This window comes from Phodopus roborovskii, unplaced genomic scaffold (assembly GCF_943737965.1).
Source record: "Phodopus roborovskii unplaced genomic scaffold, PHOROB, whole genome shotgun sequence".
NCBI lineage: Eukaryota > Metazoa > Chordata > Mammalia > Rodentia > Cricetidae > Phodopus > Phodopus roborovskii.
In genome coordinates this window covers 31,934,883-31,955,693 of record NW_026126416.1, presented here as the reverse complement: position 1 = coordinate 31,955,693, position 20,811 = coordinate 31,934,883, and the positions used below count along the sequence as shown (strand labels likewise).

Below are 20,811 nucleotides of genomic sequence, written 5' to 3'. Positions count from 1 at the left end.
TGGCGCGGAGGCCGTGGACTCCGCCCTCTGCTGGGCCCCGCAGAGCCCCTACCCCAGCTCAAGTTGGAGGGAGAAACTTGGTCTGGAAAACTGCAGGTGGATGCCTGCGGCCGCCACCCCATCGCAGAGCGGTGCGCAGAGGAGACCACCACAGTATCCCGGCCCCGCCCTTGCGGTGCTTTGACTCCGCCCCCAGACAGACAGCGACCAATGAGCTGCTTCTGCAGCCGGCCTTTAAGAACCACGCGCACTCTCCCTGCAGCGGACGCAGCCAGCCTAGCACTCCGCGGGAGTTTCCATGGCGACCGAGGCCCGGACCGCGGGGCCTGGCAGTGTTGCCATGGAGACAACTCCGGAGCTGGGGCTCCGGAGCCCCGGCGCATCGCCGAGTCAGAACCCGGCGGAGCCACTGTGCGAGGCCGGTGCCGCGGTGGCGGCGGCGCGCTGGGATCTGCGGAAATACTCCTTGCTCATCGTGATCGGCGATATTGGTACAGAAAGTCAGCTGAGGGCCGTGCGGGCCCACCTTGAACAAGGTGAGCCGCTATCCTGACTGTCCCACAGCACTCCATCCGTACATTTCCGCCATCTGCATTCATCTCCCAGTGCATACTTCTATAGTCTCCATTTCTATGTGCACTTCCCGAGACCTGTGCCCCTGTCACCTGCATGATTTCCATGCGCCTGTGTTCTCTCGAGCTGCCAACATCTTGCTTGCCCATCCTTCCCTCATATCCCAAGCTGTTCCGCAGTCTCCCTGAGCAGGGGGAGCTCGGGGCAGACCCCAGAGTCCCTCTGGTCACACCCCTTTCCCGCAGTGTCTCGACCAGATGTCGGAAAGTCCTCACCAGACCCTGAAAAGTCCATGTCCCTACCTCACAGTTTCTTCTTAAGGGGAGCTTTCTGAACACAGGGCACACATCTCAAACCTCTGAACGCTGGCAGTCAAGTTGAGAGTGACCTTCGTGGCTCCTCAGTTCATCTCCTTCAGCTGTGCCTGTGGCGCAGTGCTGCGTGTGAAAGCAAGCCTCTTAGGAAGGGTGGAGGTAAGGGGGGGGGCATAGACGGAGAATATAGAATCTAATTTAGCGAAGGAATCCTTATGAAAAGTAACGGTATATGGGAATACACCCTTGGCTGTCACTTCTACCACAACTGGACAGCCTTGCAAAGCAAAATGAACACCACAAGCTCATTTGTTACTAAATTCAGTCTAAACTCTGCTCTTTGCCCTCTGGCTCCCATAGAGGGGAAACAGCAGTTGAGAGATGTGCACAGGTACTAGCTGTCCTCCTCAGAGGTACTACCTCCCTGGCCTTTCCTCTTCTAGAAGCTTGACAGTGCTCTCTGCAGTCCCACCAGATGACTTTGCCTAGGACCCTTCTCTCTTTTTTTCTCCCACAGGGATTCTCTCCTGGAACATTGATTTATCATCCTTTGACTTGAACCAACAATTGAGACTCTTCATTACCCGGCACCTAGCTCACTTCTCCTCAGAAGTCAAAGGTTAGGACTAGGGTCATTTGTCTCAGTCCTTTGGGTGTGGGCTGGAAGAGGAGAGGTCCAGGATCCAGGGCAGACCTGGCCTTGTGGGAGGTTTGGGCTGCGGAGAAGGGAGGGACTTTTCATGGCTCCACAGCTATCCCTACCTACCCAAACACACAATATGTCAGGACATAATTTTCCCAAGAAGACCATTGTTTGTACACAGCAGTTGACAAGTGCTGCTAAGAAAGTGATCAAATCACTTGCAGGCAAAAATCCAGGCTTTTCTTTTGTGTTCCCCTTTCTGCATACCTCAGCCCCCCCTGTCTCCCTTATACACATCCAGGAATGCCTCACTCACCTTCCCAGTCCCGTTTCTCACAGTCCACCCTGCAGGATTGTTTGTTTCCTCTTTACTTAGCCAGCAGATCTGCAGAGCAGGTCAGCACCATCAGATCAAGGCTGGAACAAAGGTCTCCAGGATTTCTTGGGGCTTGGTTCTGAGTTCAGTTCTGCTGGGTGGGAGAAATAGTCTAGAAGTGTGAGATAAGATTTTAGGAATTAGCATTCTACAACAGATGCCTACTGAGTACAGGAAGTCCTACATCCCTTGATAAAGGTGTTGGACATCTGGTCATATTATTGTAAATGTTGACATACCAATCCATACAACTTCCTTTTTTAAAAAACAGGGTCTCACTATATAGTCCAAGATGACCTTGAGCTTGACATATAGTCTCGGGTGGTATCAAACTTGTGTTGTCTCTACGTCCTGAGTGCTAGGATTGTAGGCATGCACCATGCCTGCTTCCATGTAGTTTTATAGTATGTGAATTCCCTTTATCTCAGTCATCATTGCCATCAAATAACAGAATTTGTACACCAATAATTCTCATCTGTCTAGTACAGCAGACAGTTACCTCTTTCTCCTCTAGTCTAGCAGATCCCTGGTCATTTCCTTTTTGATAATTTTTCAGGAGCTGCTGAGAAGTTGGAGAAAATTAGGGTAACATGACTAAAAACAAACCAAAAAACGTGAAGCTGGAATCTTCTGATGGGACTGGCTTCCTATCAAACTAGCCACTCGCTCTTTTGAGAACGCCTTCCATTGAGAATTGCCCATGTTGTGACATCCTCTACTATTCCTAGCGACTAAAGACAATTTACCCCTCAACACTCCTAGAAGCAAGACTGAATAAAGGGATGGCAGGGGATTAAACTAATTACCAATGCTTGGGGTTATTTCCTAGCCTTGTCTTTTTTGGCCATAGCGACTTGGAGTAATGTAAGAAATGCATACATAAGACAAAATTCTTAGCTGTTCTTCAGATTAAGGTGCAGGGAATGCTTGGGAAGTGGTTTGCAGGAAGATGCACCCTGAGGCACTTCTCTGAAAGAAGCATTGGTATAGAAATACCTACTAAACTCTTCAGAGTTTTGCTATGGTGTCCTCAAGAGGCTTGGGGCCATCCACCCAAGAATAGGGCTGACTTTTAGCATACAGATTTTGTTTTAGGTTTAGACATTTTCATGGTGGCTTCTGTCCCTGGAGAACAGTGGAGAATTTCCTGGAAAAAAAAAATAACAACCCACAGAACTTAAGGCAGCCACAGCCCCACCCTTGCTGGCTTCTCTTTCAGCTGTCCCTGCACTGTCTGCCCAAAGCAGCTGCAGACGCTGCCTCATCCTTCAGCCTCCCTTGGTAACCAGGAGCTGAGGTGAATTCAAGGAGATACATTAAATGCCTTATGACTTGACCTTTTTGGCCTACTCTATAGGGAAGACAACCATTATCTTTACACCCCAGGCCAAAATCATGAAGGAACAAACTATATCTTACAGTGATAGGAAGAGTGCAATTATTACCAGGGTTCACCCTCTCTACATTTACAACTCCCCCCTCCCACACACACACACCACACATCCAGTAAAAAAAGGAACCCTCAGATATTCAGTGGCCCAGCTCCTTCTAGTGGTCAAGTCTGGTAAAACGCTTTAAAGGGTAGTTTTCATAACATGTGGTCTTCAGCAGAGATTTTGGGGACCTTCCTTTTCAGTTCCTACTCCTTCCCCTAAAAATCCCTGAAGCTTCAAAGCATTTTTAACACTTAGAATAATTGAAAACTTAGCTTAAGGCCTGGGGTACATGTTGGCGGCAGAGTGCCCACCTAACATGCAGAAGGCCTGGATTCACAGGGGATAGAGATAAGGAATAGTGGGCCAATATACTGACACATCACTGTTGAGTTTCAATAAAACCCTGAATCGTCTACTGTTGAACTCCTATAAGAAAGGGAGGATTGATAATCTGAGACTTGAAGACTACAGGCTAGCCTGGTGTCCTGCAGTGCCAGCACTGGGGAGGTAGCCACAGAGGATCATCCTTGGCTACATAGCAAGTCCATGACCAGCCTGGGCTACCCGAGACTCTGGAGAGCTGGAAAGAGGTGAGAAGCTGGAGAGGGGAGGAAGGCTGAGGAACCCCTTTGAGTCCTTCTGACTCTGTTTCCATTTGTGTGCTCAGAAGATCCTGAAGTAGAAGTTTTCATTGTTAGCTGAAATGGGAAGGCAGAGAGAGAGGAGAGAGAGGAGAGAGAGAGAGAGAGAGAGAGAGAGAGAGAGAGAGAGAGAGAGAGAGAGAGAGAGATGAATAGAAGCCAAGTCTCATTCTGTAAGCATCTCCAGTTTGGGCTCTGCCTGAAATCTACCCCAGTTTACTGAGTTTATCCCAGTACAAGTCTGGTCTAGGATTCTGGTTTAGGGTCTGAAATCTACAAAGAGAAATATCCTGTCATGTTTGCAGATTGCAAGGTTAGGGAGGAAAGGAACTTTCTCAGGTGATATAGTCCTCACAGCATGGCTGAAGGGTGGTGCTAATATACTCATTTGCTAGTTCAGAAAGCAAACTCTGAGACGGTTTATCTGACTCCATTAGTGGTATGGTTCAGAGAGTGGCATCAGGTGTGAAATCAGGGACCACTCAAGCCTTCTCACCATTTCACTGCAGGAGAGAGGGTTAAGGGTTAAGGGTTCTCTGTCACAAGTGGCTGCTTAGAGATGGAGAGAAGGAAAACCAGCTATGACTTGGAACCTTGTCCAAGGTGTGGTGTAGGGGTATGTGGCTTAGAACAGACATGGACTCTGCTTTCAGTTAGGAGATGTCAATTTGGTCTCAAAGCCCAATGTCTACTAAAGCTCTCCCCCAACACCGAGAGAGCTCTAAAAGGCAGAGAGGGGACAGGAGGTTGAAGGCAGGATGAAATAAGAGCAATGAAGCTGCAGAAGGGGAGAGCACTTCTCCATGATGCCCGGGACTGAGCCTGGTTTATACAGTGTGTGTCTGTCTTTACAGATGGCCTCTCCTATCCAAATGGGGATATGGCCATGTTGCTGCTTTGCATTCCGGATCTGAGCAAGGGTTCTCTTCTCCTTCTGTTCCCGAGAGTACCAGTGACTCAGCTAATCCTCCCCTCTGGCTGTAGCTAAAGGGGGGTGAGGGGATGCTGAGAGCAGAAACTATTTTGGCTTTTCTGACCTTCAAAAGCAGTCCTTGGCAGCCTGGAGCAAGGGTGGGGCTGGGGCTGGCCAGTGAGTGGGCGGAAGGAGCTGACCACACCCAGGGAGGGTTAATGAGGAGAGGGCAGGGATGTAGGGGTAAGAACGTAGCAGTGATGGGCAAAATAAGTATTTGCTCCAGCCCTCCAGATCTTCCCTTTGAATCCTGGAGCACTTAGCTGAGTCTGAGGCAGAGGCTGAGACTAAGGGCACAAGGTCAACATAGGAAGATTCAAGATCAAGTAAGACAGACACAGTGAAGTGACAGAGAGAGGAACAGAGAGAGACAAGGAGGAATCCGGACCCAAACACCCTACAGATCGTTTTTTAACCCAAAGAGTAGTTTATTTTAGACTGGTCCATAGCAAGAAAGCTTTGGCTGAGTCTGGGTCGGGGGTGATGCTCCTTGGCCCTTTACTGAAAGGCAGAAGCCTCCCTTACCCTTCGGAGACTGCCCTACAGCCAGGACTCAGAAACCAGCTTGTGTGTGTGCTCAAAGCCTGGCTGTATTAGCAGGGACCTGCATGCAGCTCCCAGGGTCCCTGTGCCCCACCCCAGTGGGCTGGGGACTGTGTCTGCTCCAGACTTTCACACTAGCCTCCAATCTAAAATGAGATGCATTTTCGTCCTTCCCAGTTTTCTATTGATGTGGTCAGAACAGCATCCAGCTTACCCAGGGTTCAGCTTACCACATCACTTACCACCCCTACACTGCTCCCCTCCACTTATGGCCCCCCAGCCTTGTCTCCTGCTCTTGCAGTGACTGAAGGTTACTCTCTGGGTCCATCTGAGGGGAGAGGCAGCAGATGGTTTCTAAGAGGAAGGGGGAGGGCCCATGCGGCCCTCGCCTCTTATAGCTGGCTCTGTGCCCCAGTGTGTGAGGCTCTGGTCCTTTGGTTGATGCTGAGAGAGTATTTCTTAACTAAACAGGATTTGGGGAGAAGGTACTCAGAGCTACAGGAGAGATCCATCTGGCTCTTTGAACTGCTAGACAACACCTTAGATCCCTCCCCTTCCCCATAACCAAGCAGAAGCACCAGGATGCTGTCACTGTGAAGGCCAAGAAACAGTTAAATCTCCAGTGCCTCGTCACAGACCAGCCCCTCTTCCCCGCCCTGGCACCGCCCTCCCAGGCAAGCTGCCCCCCCTCACTCCCACCCCAAGTGCGGCAGACTCTTCCCTGAAGCCACCCGGCTAAGGCCGGAGCTGATTGCCTCCATGAGGGGCTCCCTCCCACACTCCAGGGTAAGAGCCTACGCGGTGTAGCAGAGGGATGGGGGGGGGTGCTGTGATAGGGACTTAGGATGGGGAGTAGCTGATACCTTGTAAATTTGATGCATCTGGACCTAGGTAGCCTGGTGGGAGGGCTGCCTGAGATGGAGAGAGGAGGTGAACATTACTGACTGGGGTTCAGCCTGGATCAGGAGCCGGTGGAACCGACAGAGGCTGTGACAGTTCACCGCTGTGCTAGCTGGGGGTGGGGGCCATCAGCGGAGAGGCAGCAATAGAGGGTGTTGCCATAGGCTTTGCCTGGCAGTCAGGGCACAAGAGGAATTTGGAGGCTATGTCTTTGAGGAAAAACAGAATCTGAGAGGAAGGGGGCTGTTATGGAATGTACCTCCTGGGAGGGTTCTTGGGTTATCAACTACTAGAATGTTCATATTCTGGGGTGAGTTTTTGCCAAGTAAGGGACGGTGGGTGACACTCTGGAAAAGAGGGAGGAATGGGTCACTAAGACGTGGCATGTGCCTCCTCACAGGCTAACTGGTTTGTTTTTGGCTCCCCTCACCTCGTTCCCCGTGGCCAGTGTGAGTGAGCCTGAGGCTTTAAGCCCTGCTTTGTGGCCGCTCCCAGGCCGCCCGGGAGCTTGAGAGAACCGGCTCTTTTGCAGCTGCCTTGCATTCCGGGTCCTGTCAACCCCGTGGGTTCCCTGTCTCCACCCTCACCTCATCTGTGCTTTTCTTACCAAGATGGGGGCTCTTCAACAGAGAAGCCAGTCTCTTCTCCCTCTCTGTATGCACCCCATCTCCACCCAACCCCCCCAAGCAGAGGCAGCCAAGAAAATGACTTGTCATGCTGGGGTGGGGGGTGGGGGCGGAGCTGGAGGCTGAGCTCAGTGCGCACACTCACACACACACACACTCACACACTGCGGCAAACTGCAGCTGCCTGAGCACCCCCCTTCTGCCTCACTGCAGAGACACCTGCCCTCCTGCCCACTGAGCTTCACGCTCGAAGCCCACCCCGACCCTAGCACTGTCACGGCGGCAAGCGCCCAGCCTCTTAACATGGTCCTCTGCAGCGATAAAGGAAGGAGAAACAAGGCAGTCCCCTTCGTCGGCAGAGCTGGGGAGCAGAAAAAAGAAACAGGGCTGTCCCCTGGGTCGGAGGGGATTCGGGACATAATGGACTTGCTCCCCAGGGCTAGGGTTGGGGTCTTGTGTCAGGACAGGAAGGGAAGTCAGAGGTCTTGTGAGGATACACTGGGGACCATGCAGCTGCTGGAGTGGAGATGTAGCTGGAGAGGAAATCTCTTTCTGTTCCATCTAGATTGAAAGTGTGACCTTGTTTGTGTGTGGGGGGGGAGGGGGAAGTTCTGGCTTTCCTAAATCTGAACTACTTAAGACTGGCAAAGGATGTTGACACCCCTAGCTGCTTAAGTCCTGTCCTGTCCCTGCCTGCCTCTGATGTGGTACTCATCTTTGGAAGTGACCTCAAAGTGTCCCCCCCAACTCCCAAGTTCATAGAAAAGGGCCTGTGAACTCCTAGAGGGTCCAACACACCTGACATAGGATTTGAGTCTCCAACACTCTCATCTCCCAACCCATGCACTGCAACCCTCTGCTGCCTAGGTCTGCCTGATCCTTGGCACCAGGCTCTTCCTCTAAAAAAAAAAAAAAAGAAAAAAGAAAAAGCCCTGGCCCCAGTCACCCTTGTCCCTACCTCAGAGAAGGGAGTTGGAGTCAGGGAAGAGGGCTCAGGGAACAGACTACGAGCCTCCCCTCTCTGCCATCCTCCAGCTGTTTGATTCTCAGCCTCTAAGGTGGCAGCAACTGAGACAGAGGTGGAGGAGGGCAGGAGCCTGGAAGGTTACCTCCTCCTTCCATGGGTCTCCCCCCCCCCCCACTTTCTTTACTTTCTCTTAGTGTTTTGTGTGAGTCTGGGGAAACCGTACTGGGAGAAGATCTGGGAATGCCATCGTTTTCCTATCCTGAGCAATACCATGACTCTCTCCTTGTTTCTTGGTTGTTGTTGTTGGTGGTGGTGTTTTTTGTTTGGTTTGGTTTTTTGGAACAGAATTCTCTTTGTAGCTCTGGCTGTCCTGGAACTTAGGCTGGCCTTGAATTCACAGAAATCCACCTGCCTTTGCCTTCCGATGAAATGTTTATTTTTGGGGTATATGTGTGCATGCATGCATGTATAGGTTGATTAAAGGACAGGTTACAGGAGTCGATTCTCTTCCCCACCTCCAGCCCTGGGGAAGCATCATTGGCCCTGTGTCTTGTTTTTTAATCAACCCAAGCACTTACTTCCAGTATCCACAGGATGAGACAAACAAGAGATAAGCTGGCTGTGAATTAAGCAGCTCTGAAGCCTGGGCACAGGAGGGTGTAGTGGGAAACTCTTGGGAATGGTATGTATGGGTCTGACTGAAGGTTTGGCAGTCAGAAAACAGACTCCTTAAGTTATAAAACTCCAAGAACCAAGTTGACACATGTCTTCCAAATCTTCTGGAACAGGAATTCTGGCCTTGGATGGGGCAGAGGGTGTGGAAAGGATGGGGAAATCTGCAGAGACGGAAGCTGCTACTGTCTCCTCACCAGTGGCCAAGGGCAGCAGCAAAGAAAGCTCTGTAAAGATGGTATCCCAAGAGCTCTCCCTCCAGCCCCGCCCTCCCCCCATTCCCCAGGCTGCACCAGGAACTTAGTGCTCCAGAGGGGACAAAAGCTTCTTGTCAACAGGGCAGTCTGGGGCTGAAGTTCTAGGCAGAGGGGCAGGGCCTGGGCAGTAGAGGGTGTGGCAGATGGAGGGGAGGGAGAAGTCAGCTAGTGTGGGGGAGGGGAGGGAGAAACCCTGAGAGGAAAGGCTGGAGGAGGCGGTTCCTAGACCTTAGTGGTCCTACAGGCAGGGTCTAAGGCTAACCAGGACTCGTTCCCCCCTGTATCCTATTTTCTGATCATTTGTTGTTTTCCTCCACTGCCTCCCCCCCCCACAGCACTCATCACTTTAAGTGAATGCCTACTCATTTCAATACAAATGCCAACATCTCTCCCTCAGGCCAGAGGACCCTCTGCCACCAGAGTGAGATCCTAGAGACCATCGTCCTAGTCAACCCCAATGCAGACAGCATCAGCTCAGAGGTAAGGCCAGGGCCGATGCCTTGCTCAAACCTATCCTTTGCGGTACCATGCCATCGCATGTGCTGTCTCAGCTGACCTGGTCCTCAGCCCCACTCTGGGGCACACCAGTAAGGAACAGGTCCTAGTATTACTGAAGCAGGGGCCAGGGATTTCAGTGCCTTCCCCTGGGTCCCCCATCTGTGACTGCCCTGCACTCCTCCCGTTGCAGGTCCACCATCTTCTTAGTGCCCCATCAGCTCGCAAACTACTAGTCCTGAGTGGACAGACTTTAGAGCCTGAGGGAGACCTTATCCTACAGAGCGGTACTTACTCCTATCAGAACTTTGCTCGGGTCCTTCACAGTCCTGAGGTAAGTCTCCTGCTGGGTGTCTGGGAAGAAGGGGACAAGGGGCAGGATTTAAACTGTGGTGAGAAAGACAAGGGGAACCCTGATAGGAAGTAGGCATTTGCCTCAGAAACAGGCAAAGATTAGGGGGCTGAATCACCTCAGTGATCACCTCAGTGATCTGATCAGCTTATATCTCCCATTCCTCTAGATTGCCCAGTTGCTCAGCAATAGAGACCCTGGGATCCAGGCCTTCCTCACTGTTTCCTGTTTAGGGGAGGGTGATTGGAGCCACCTGGGACTGTCCAGGTCCCAAGAGACCTTGCACCTCCAGCTAAATCCTGAGCCTGTGTTACCCACCATGGATGGTGTGGCTGAGTTCTCCGAGTATGTCTCTGAGACCGTGGATGTGCCATCCCCCTTTGACCTGCTTGAACCCCCCACCTCAGGAGGCTTTCTCAAGCTCTCCAAGCCTTGCTGCTACATCTTTCCCGGAGGCCGTGGGGACTCTGCCCTCTTTGCTGTCAATGGTTTTAACATCCTGGTGGACGGTGGTTCTGATCGAAAGTCCTGCTTCTGGAAGCTGGTGCGGCATCTGGACCGCATTGACTCAGTGCTGCTCACACACATTGGGGCTGACAATCTACCGGGCATCAATGGACTCCTGCAGCGCAAAGTGGCGGAGCTGGAGGAGGAGCAGTCCCAGGGCTCCAGCAGCTACAGCGACTGGGTGAAGAACCTCATCTCCCCTGAGCTTGGAGTTGTGTTCTTCAATGTGCCCGATAAACTTCGGCTGCCAGACGCCTCCCGGAAGGCCAAGCGCAGCATCGAGGAAGCCTGTCTCACTCTTCAGCACCTAAACCGCCTAGGCATCCAAGCTGAGCCTCTGTATCGTGTGGTCAGCAACACCATTGAGCCGCTGACCCTCTTCCACAAAATGGGTGTGGGTCGGCTGGACATGTATGTCCTCAACCCTGTCAAAGACAGTAAGGAGATGCAGTTCCTCATGCAGAAGTGGGCAGGTAATAGTAAAGCCAAGACAGGCATTGTGCTGGCCAATGGGAAGGAGGCAGAGATCTCTGTCCCCTACCTGACCTCCATCACCGCTCTGGTGGTCTGGCTCCCAGCCAACCCTACGGAGAAGATTGTGCGTGTGCTTTTCCCAGGAAATGCTCCCCAGAACAAGATCTTAGAGGGCTTGGAGAAGCTTCGGCACCTGGATTTCCTGCGCTACCCTGTGGCAACACAGAAGGACCTGGCTGCTGGGGCCGTGCCTGCCAACTTGAAACCCAGCAAAATCAAACATCGGGCTGATAGCAGGGAGAGCCTCAAAGCTGCTCCCAAGACAGCAGTGAGCAAACTGGCTAAACGTGAGGAAGTGCTAGAAGAGGGAGCCAAGGAGGCCCGCTCAGAGTTGGCCAAGGAGTTAGCCAAGACAGAAAAGAAAGCAAAAGAAGCATCTGAGAAGCCCCCAGAGAAGCCCTCGAAGCCTGAGAGGGTGAGGACGGAATCCAGTGAAGCACTGAAGGCTGAGAAGCGAAAGCTGATCAAGGACAAAGTAGGGAAGAAGTACCTGAAAGAAAAGATGTCAAAGCTGGAGGAGAAAAAAGACAAGGAGAAAAAGGAGATCAAGAAGGAAAGGAAGGAACTCAAGAAGGAGGAAGGAAGGAAGGAAGAGAAAAAGGACACCAAGAAGGATGAGAAGAGGAAAGATAACAAAACGGAAGTAAAGAAATTTTCCAAACCAGACCTGAAGCCTTTTACCCCTGAGGTCCGCAAGACCCTCTACAAAGCCAAGGCCCCCGGAAGAATCAAGACGGACAAAGGCCGAGTTGCCCGTGGGGAAAAAGAGTTGTCTTCTGAGCCCCGGACACCCCCAGCCCAGAGGGGCCCGGCACCACTCCCAGCTGTCAGTGGGCACAGAGAGGCCTTGTCCTCACCAGAGGACCTCACACAGGACTTCGAGGAGTTGAAGCGTGAGGAGAGAGAACAAAGGGACACAGGACTAGGTGAGAAATCACTCCCTGTAGATGCTACAGAGCAGGGACACCCAAGCACAGGCATCCAGGAAGGACATCCCTCTGTCCCAGGGCTGGACCAAGAGAAACATGAGATCACGGAGAAGGAGGTTGTCCCCGACGTTCTTGAGGACAAAGGGAGCAAGAACAGAGGCCTGGACTCAGGGGCTGAGACAGAGAAAGAGAAAGAAACTTGGGAGGAGAAGAAGCAGAGGGAAGCCGAGAAGATCCCAGACAATGCTGAGACCAGGGAGGAAAGTGAACCTGAGGTAAAGGAGGATGTGATAGAAAAGGCTGAGCTAGAAGACATGGAGGAGGCCCACCCTTCAGATGAGGAGGAAGAGACAAAAGCTGAGAGTTTTTATCAAAAACACATGCAGGAAGCCTTAAAGGTAATCCCAAAGAACAGAGAGGCTCTTGGGGTCCGGGAGCTGGGATTCCAGGGCAAGGCACCTGAGAAGGAGACCTCATCGCTCCTCAGCAGCTTAGCCACACCTGCAGGAGCCATTGAGCATGTCTCTTACATCCAGGATGAGACAATCCCTGGCTACTCAGAGACAGAGCAGACCATCTCAGATGAGGAGATCCACGATGAGCCAGAGGAACGCCCAGCCCCACCCAGATTTCCTACAAGTACCTATGACCTCTCTGGGCCTGAAGGTCCTGGCGCCTTTGAAGCCAGCCAGCCTACAGATAGCACTGTTCCTGCCACCTCGAGCAAAACTTATGGGGCATCTGAGCCTGAACTCACCTACCCTCCCAACATGGTGGCTGCCCCTTTGGCTGAAGAGGAACATGTATCTTCAGCTACATCAATCACCGAGTGTGACAAACTCTCTTCCTTTGCCACATCGGTGGCTGAGGACCAATCTGTGGCTTCACTCACAGCTCCCCAGACAGAGGAGACAGGCAAGAGCTCTTTGTTGCTTGACACAGTCACAAGTATCCCCTCCTCCCGCACTGAAGCTACTCAGGGCTTGGACTATGTGCCATCAGCTGGTACCATCTCACCCACCTCTTCACTGGAAGAAGATAAGGGCTTCAAGTCCCCCCCCTGTGAGGATTTCTCTGTAACTGGGGAATTGGAGAAGAAAGGAGAGGCTGTGGGGAGGGGCTTGACTGGCGGGAAAGCTGTGGAAAAGAAAGAGGAGAGAAATGTAACAGCATCTGAAAAACTTTCCGGTCAGTATGCTGCTGTGTTTGGTGCCCCTGGTCATGCCCTACATCCAGGAGAACCAGCCCTCGGAGAAGTGGAGGAACGGTGCCTCAGCCCAGATGACAGCACAGTGAAGATGGCATCTCCTCCACCATCTGGCCCACCCAGTGCCACCCACACACCCTTTCATCAGTCCCCAGTGGAAGAAAAGTCTGAGCCTCAAGACTTTCAAGAAGATTCCTGGGGAGACAAGTATACTCCAGATATGGGCAAGGCAGATGCTGAAAAGCAGACAGTCAAGCCAGGGCCTGAAGAGGGCATACTAGGAGAGGGGAGAGTACCTCTTCCCAGAAGCCCCCAAACCCAGGAAGCTCCTGTCAGCATTGTTGGAGGTCAGACTGGTTGCACCATTCAACTGTTTCCAGAAAAAGACAAAGCGATAGTGTTTGAGACTAGAGAGGCAGGTTCAACGCTAGGAGCAGAAGCCCTTCCTAGAGAGGTGAGGGAACCACAGAGCGATGAGGTACTTCGGTTTACTGACCAAAGCCTTTCCCCTGAAGATGCAGAGTCCCTGTCTGTCCTCAGCGTGGTCTCCCCAGACATTGCCAAACAAGAAGCCACCCCCAGGTCTCCCTGTAGCCCGAAAGAGCAGCACCTACACAAAGACCTTTGGCCAATGGTGTCTCCAGAGGACACCCAGTCACTGTCTTTCTCAGAAGAGAGTCCTAGCAAGGAGACTTCTCTGGATATCTCTTCTAAACAGCTCTCCCCAGAAAGCCTTGGCTCCCTCCAGTTTGGAGAACTAAGCCTAGGAAAGGAAGAAAGGGGGCCTCTCATGAAGGCTGAAGGCTCCTCTTGCCACATAACTCCTGTGTCTATTCCGGAGTCCCACATAGCCACAGGGTCACCTCCCACAGATGAGACTGCTGGAGAGACAGGAGTCACAGATGAGAGCCCTGCTGGAAAATTGCCTGGCAGTTCTTTCTCTCATTCTGCACTGTCCAGCGACAGGAAACACTCACCCGGGGAGGTCACAGGCCCTGGTGAACACATTCTGACATCTGACAGCTCCCTCACCAAGAGTCCTGAGTCTTTGTCAAGCCCTGCCATGGAGGACCTTGGCATGGAGTGGGAAGGTAAAGTTCCAGGGTTGAAAGACAGAGCTGCTGAGCAGAAGGAAGAGGAACTCAAGCTAAAGGGTGAAACCCTACAGCAGAAGGACAGAGTTCTACAGGAGAGGGTTGCTGTTGTTGAGCAGGATGTAGTCATGCATCAGATAGATAAGGCTCTAGATGAAAAGAACAAGCCTGGAGAACATCTGGATAAGACTTCAGAGCAGAAGGGCAGAGACTTGGACCAAAAGGATGCAGCTGTAGGGCTGGCCAAGGCTCCAGAACCCAAAGACAAAGACTCAGAGCAGAAGGACCAGGTCCCAGCAGAGAAGGACAAAGCCTCAGAACCCAAAGACAAAGACTCAGAGCAGAAGGACCAGGTCCTAGCAGAGAAGGACAAGGCCTCAGAACCAAAAGGCACCGCACTGCAACAGACCCAGGCCACTGAGTCAGAAGACAGAGAACAAGAGCACAGAGATTTAGAACAGAAAGACAAGGCCTTAGAGCCAAAAGACAAGACCCCAGAAGAGAAAGTCAGAACCTTAGGACAGGAAGACAGGGCTCCAGAGAGCAGTGTCCCTGAGCCAAGACAGACAGACAGTACCCCTGAGCAGAAAAGCAAGGCTAATAAAGAACAGAAGGATGAGGTCTCAGAAGAGAAAGACCTGGCCTTAGAACTGAAAGACTGGGCCTCAGAAAAGAAGAGTGGTACCCTGGCTGCTGAAGAGAAAAACTGGACCCTAAAAGAGGAGGACATAGCTCAGGGGCAAAAGAGCTCTTTCCTGGAAGATAAAACCACAACACAAAAAGAAACAATCCTTGGCCAAAAGTCCCCAGAAAAGGCCAAGACTGTGGAACAGAAGGATGATGCTGTTGTGGAGAAGACCAGAGCCCTGGGGGTGGAAGAGAGTGCGGTACAGGAGGGCAAGGCCCAAGAGCAGGAAGAGAAATACTGGAAGGAGCAGGGTGTGGTCCAGGGGTGGCGAGAAACATCTCCAACCAGAGGAGAGCCCCTTGGAGAACAGAAAGAGCCTGTCCCAGCCTGGGAAGGCAAGTCCCCTGAACAAGAAGTTAGGTCTTGGAGGGACAGAGACATGCCCCTGCAGCAGGATGCATACTGGAGGGAGCTAAGCTGCGAAAGGAAGGTCTGGTTCCCTCACGAGCTAGATGCCCAAGGAGACCATTCAAGGGTCTGCGAGGAACGTGAAAGCACTTTTCTTGATGAGAAGGCAGAACAAGAGGGGACCCTGCTGCAGCACCCTGCCCGGAGTCCCTGGGCCTCAGATTTCAAGGGTTTCCCGGAGCCCCTGGCACAGAAGGGGCTGGAGGTGGAGCGCTGGCTTGCAGAGTCACCAGTTGGCCTGCCACCAGAGGAAGAGGACAAGCTGACTCGCTCTCCCTTTGAGATCATCTCTCCTCCAGCCTCTCCACCTGAGATGACTGGACAGAGGGTTCCTCCAGCCCCAGGGCAAGAAAGCCCTGTCCTAGACACTAAGCCAACACCACCCTCGAGAAATGAACCTAGCACCCCTTCATGGCTAGCTGAGATCCCACCATGGGTACCCAAGGATAGACCTCTGCCCCCTGCACCGCTCTCTCCAGCTCCGGCTCCCCCCACACCTGCCCCAGAACCACAGACTCCTGTACCCTTCTCCTGGGGCATAGCCGAGTATGACAGTGTGGTGGCTGCAGTGCAGGAGGGGGCAGCTGAATTGGAAGGTGGGCCGTACTCCCCTCTAGGGAAGGACTATCGAAAAGCTGAAGGGGAAAGGGGAGGGGAGGGTGGGACAGGGGCTCTTGACTGCAGCCCCTGCAGTTCAAAGTTCCCAGAGGCTGGTGAGAGCCACATTGCCAGGGACACTGAGCAGACTGAGCCAGAGCAGAGAGAGCCCACACCCTATCCCGATGAGAGGAGCTTTCAGTATGCAGACATCTACGAGCAGATGATGCTTACCGGGCTGGGCCCCGCTTGCCCGACTAGGGAGCCTCCTCTGGGGTCCTCCGGGGATTGGCCTCCAAGCCTCTCAAGCAAGGAGGAGGCTGCTGGCCGCAATGCATCTGCGGAGAAGGAGCCTTCCTCTCCTGTCTCACCCCCGAACCTCCAGTCTGATACTTCAACTTTCAGCTATGCAGCTCTAGCAGGACCCGCTGTACCCCCCAGGCAAGAGCTCAGCCTCACCCCGCCGGCAGTGCCGCCCCGTGCTCCTATCTCCCTGAGCAAAGGCCCAAGCCCCCCTTTTAATGGAAGCACAGTGAGCTGTAGCCCAGACAGGAGGACCCCATCCCCAAAAGAATTGGGCCGAGGTCACTGGGATGACAGCACAAGTGACTCAGACCTGGAGAAGGGGGCTCGAGAAAAGCCGGAGAAAGAGGCGCAGTCCCCAAGTCCCCATCACCCCATGCCTGTGGGTCACCCCTCAATGTGGTCTGAAACTGAGGCACATACCAGCCTTTCCTCAGACTCACACCTAGGACCTGCCCGACCAAGTCTGGACTTCCCCGCTTCAGCCTTTGGCTTCTCCTCCTTGCAGCCTGCTCCCCCGCAGCTGCCCTCTCCAGCAGAACCCCGGTCTGCCCCCTGTGGCTCTCTGGCCTTCTCTGGGGACCGAGCACTGGCCTTGGTTCCAGGAACTCCAACCAGAACCCGACATGACGAGTACCTGGAAGTAACCAAGGCACCCAGCCTGGATTCCTCACTACCCCAACTTCCATCGCCCAGCTCTCCTGGAGCCCCTCTCCTCTCCAATCTGCCACGACCCGCCTCACCAGCCCTGTCTGAAGGGTCCTCTTCTGAGGCTACCACACCTGTAATTTCAAGTGTGGCTGAACGTTTCCCTCCTGGCTTAGCAGCTGCTGAACAAGGGGCTGGAGAATTGGGCCCAGGAATGGAGCCAGCTCCCCACAGCCTCTGGGACCTCGCTTCCCTGAGCCCAGCACCCTCACCGGACTTGGCTCCAGCTCCAGCTCCAGGCCTGCCTGGAGACATGGATGAAGGTACATTATCTTGCCGCCTGGAGTGCTCAGGGGAACTCACCAAGAAGCCAAGCCCCTTCCAGAGCACCTCTGGAGATCAAGCAGCCAATGGCCTAGCAGAAACCAGACCCAATCTGTCAGGGCTTGCCACAGCCAAGACCGAAAAAGAAGAGGCAGAGGCCTGTCCTGCTTGGGAGCGAGGGTCCTGGCCTGAGGGAGCTGAGAGGAGCTCCCGGCCAGACACACTTCTCTCATCTGAGCAGCTGCATCCTGGGAAGAGCCCCGGGGGCCCACCCTGCAGTCTTTCTCCTGAAGTTGAAGCTGGACCTCAGGGATGTGCTACAGAGCCCCGCCCTCATTGTGGGGAGCTTTCTCCCTCATTCCTGAACCCACCACTGCCCCCGTTCACAGATGACAGTGACCTTTCAGCTGAAGAGGCTCGGCTGGCAGGAAAAGCAGGGCGGCGCCGGGCAGGGAGACCAGGGGCCACAGGGGGCCCCTGCCCTATGGCTGATGAGACACCCCCTACATCAGCCAGTGATTCAGGCTCCTCACAGTCAGATTCTGATGTCCCACCAGAGACTGAGGAGTGTCCTTCCATCACAGCTGAGGTAGCGCTCGACTCAGATGAAGATGGGGACTTCTTACCTGTGGACAAAGCTGGGGGAGTTAGTGGAACTCACCACCCCAGGCCTGGCCATGACCCACCCCCAGTACCCCAGCCAGACCCCCGCCCATCACCTCCTCGACCAGATGTTTGCATGGCTGACCCTGAGGGGCTCAGCTCAGAGTCTGGGAGAGTTGAGAGACTACGAGAAAAGGAGAAGGCGCAGGGGCAGGGGAGACTAGGGCGTAGGGCCCCAAGCCGGGCCAAGCCAGCATCTCCTGCGAGGCGTCTGGATATTCGGGGAAAACGGTCACCTACCCCTGGCAAAGGGCCTGCAGATCGAACATCTCGGACCCTACCCCGACCTCGCAGCACTCCAAGCCAGGTCACCCCAGGAGAAGAAAAGGATGGACACAGCCCCATGTCCAAAGGCTTAGTCAATGGCCTCAAGGCAGGATCCAGTGAGTATATCAGGAGAGTGGGAATAAGAATACCATGGGTTGGAGAAGGTGTGGGCTAGCTAAAGGCTCCAGTGTTCAATCAAGTGGGGAGGTGGCCAAATAGTCTTTTTGTTTGCTTTTGCTTTTGTTTGTTTGTTTTTTGAGGCAGGGTTTCTGGCTGACCTGGAACTCACTTTGTAGACCAGGCTGGCCTTGAACTCACAGAGATCCACTGCCTCTGCCTCTGCACTAGGATTAAAGGTGTACACCACTGTTGCTGAGCTCTTTTTAAATAATGTATCCTGCTTGTCTCTACAGCAGCCTTGGGCTCCAAGGGTGGTTCTGGCCCTCCTGTGTATGTGGATCTTGCCTATATCCCAAATCACTGCAGCGGCAAGACTGCCGATCTGGACTTCTTCCGCCGAGTGCGTGCATCCTACTATGTGGTCAGTGGGAATGACCCTGCCAATGGCGAGCCAAGCCGGGCTGTGCTGGATGCCCTGCTGGAAGGCAAGGCACAGTGGGGGGAGAACCTTCAGGTAAGGAGCAAGAGACACAAAGGAAGGAGTGTGGCCACAGCTCTGTCAGAGGCAGCAGTAGGGTAGCCCTGTTCACAAAAGCTTCCTTTGGCAGCTGGTTCATTTCATTTATGAGGCCATCAGGTGTCCCTTCCCCTTCATCTGCCTTTCCTTCACAGTCTCACCTCGGGCATGTTTCCTTCCTCTCAGGTGACTCTGATCCCCACTCATGACACGGAAGTGACTCGTGAGTGGTACCAGCAGACGCATGAGCAACAGCAGCAACTGAATGTCCTGGTCCTGGCCAGCAGCAGCACCGTGGTGATGCAGGACGAGTCCTTTCCAGCCTGCAAGATCGAGTTCTGAATAGACCCACCCTCCCCCCCCCCCAAGGATCCACTCCTCCAGCTCATTTAGAGAGTGTCCACTGCTAAGTCCTTTGGGATTGAAGGAAATGGAGCTGGGTGGGGGTGGGGGGGGCGAGGTCATGTGTGAGGACTTGGGCTAAGTGGGAGGTGCTGTCCTTCCCCTCATCTGTTCTGGGGTCTCAAAACCAAAGGTAATGGGGAGATACAAAATTATGAAAATTCACGATGCCTGAAACCCTCTCAAATGTTGGTCTTGGATGAGGAGAATGGGTTTCGGAGAGCACACTCCTCCCTCCTGGAGGGAGATTAACACCCCCCACCTCGTTATTTATTTGGCATGCCAGAAAGGATTGCCAATAATTTATGTGATATAGGGAAGGCCACTGTTAGTAAGGTACCTAGAGCTGCGCCCTTTCCTCCATCTCCATGCCCTAGCCACCAGGGTCTGGGTTCCAGCAGGGACCTGGGGGCAGGTGGCTGCTATACTGTCTTATTGCTTCCTTCAATATCTGAATGTCTCAATCCAAAACTTGAAGCTCTTTAGAACAAGAACTAGGGAGAGGAAAAAGGATCTTATCTCCCAGCCCCAGCTTCATAACATTTACAACCTAGGGCTCTGCCCAGACCAGGCCACCTGGGCACACAAATGGCAAGAAGAGCCCCAACCCCAATTCCTCTAAGCTCTCTGATCATTTAGTCTTCACCTACCCCATTCCAACAGTCCAGATCCCTTCTCATCCCCTGCTTGGCTTCTCTGCATGTGGTCATCAGCTATGGCCTGGTGTGTTATGGGTTAAAAATAAGCCACTGCCTGACACCCTTACATCTGACAATTTAGCCGTGTGACTCCCCCAACATTCCAATCCTCTACCATCCTGCAGCTGAAATGGGAATGCTGGCTGCCTCTCTAAACCCAAACTCTTGGACAGAGGTTCTAGGAGGTGGAGGCTGGTCTAGAGAACGTGGGGAAAATGTGAGAGGAGGGGAAAGAAGAGACGGCGCAGAGCTATAGCTTAACTTCTCCAGAGTGAAGTAAAGACAGGCTGAGTATTCCACTACAGGACAGGACCTCGTCCCAAGCAAACCAGTGAGCAGCCCTGCGAAACCCTGCTGGACTGAGAAACCCAGATGCTGGTAGTACCTGAGGCTAGCTTTCTTTGCCAAGCCAATGGGAAGTCAACAGGAGCCTGCCCCATGTTCTTCCTAGCTCCCTTCTCTCCGTGGCTGTGCTCTGCTCCTTCCCACACTTCCCCGCTACAGTTCCCAGCTGCTGTAACAGAGCCACCTTCAAGTCTAACAATAAATCACGCTCATTGCAGTTGGTGTAGTGCTGCTTAGCCTTTTCCAGACTCCATGCATTTCTCAGCTGTCCTGGTTTCCATCTCTGCTTCAGTCAGCATTATCATTTATCTTGGAAGGCTTGGTTATTCAAACCCATTTCAGGACTCAGGGGAGCCAGAAAACACAGCATGGGTTAAGGGAGGAAGAGATGTGAGAACCAGTGAGTGCCATTTCTGCAAGGAAGCAGGGGGTGATGGGATTTGCCTGTGATCTTAACGTTCAGTTAACATTCAGGGTAGAGGTAGGAGAGTCAGGAGTTTGAGGGCAGCCTGAACTACCTAGATAGTTCTGGGCTAGCCTGAGCTACACAATGAGTCTCTCTTTTTAAAAGGACTTGTTTATTATGTATACAGTATTCTGCCTGCATATATGTCTGCATGCCAGAAGAGGGCACCACATCTCATTACAGATGGTTGTGAGCCACCATGTGGTTGCTGGGAATTGAACTCAGGACCTCTGGAAGAACAGTTAGTGCTCTTAACCTCTGAGCCATCTCTCTAGCTCAGCCCTTGTCTCAAGGCAAAGCAACAAAAGAAAACCCCAAAGGGCTGG

At 53.0% G+C, this 20,811-nt stretch overlaps 2 protein-coding genes across 3 annotated transcripts in view; one reads left to right on the top strand and one right to left on the bottom strand.

The window, feature by feature from the left end:
• Tp53bp1 (tumor protein p53 binding protein 1) overlaps positions 1-947 on the bottom strand; it is an 86,537-nt gene extending 85,590 nt beyond the window's left edge. The window contains exon 1 of one of the 2 annotated variants that reach the window (XM_051183595.1): positions 876-947. The gene's annotated coding sequence lies outside the window, so the exon portion shown is untranslated. The remainder of the gene's footprint in view (positions 1-875) is intronic. The other variant, XM_051183596.1, reaches the window with a different exon arrangement.
• Map1a (microtubule associated protein 1A) lies at positions 271-20,236 on the top strand. The gene is made up of 7 exons (XM_051183594.1): positions 271-536; positions 1,405-1,506; positions 9,319-9,401; positions 9,610-9,750; positions 9,938-18,053; positions 18,354-18,571; positions 18,761-20,236. The coding sequence occupies exons 1-7, from the start codon at positions 299-301 to the stop codon at positions 18,914-18,916; spliced, it is 9,054 nt and encodes a 3,017-aa protein (XP_051039551.1). The 5' UTR covers positions 271-298; the 3' UTR covers positions 18,917-20,236.
• Positions 20,237-20,811: the final 575 nt, after the last annotated feature.

Bases quoted from the DNA above. Each gene is read 5' to 3' on its own strand.
- Map1a (XM_051183594.1), top strand. From the start codon at position 299: ATGGCGACCGAGGCCCGGACCGCGGGGCCTGGCAGTGTTGCCATGGAG. The intron at 1,507-9,318 runs GTTAGGACTAGG...TCTCTCCCTCAG, and splicing joins CTTCTCCTCAGAAGTCAAAG to GCCAGAGGACCCTCTGCCAC. The intron at 9,751-9,937 runs GTAAGTCTCCTG...CCATTCCTCTAG, and splicing joins GGGTCCTTCACAGTCCTGAG to ATTGCCCAGTTGCTCAGCAA.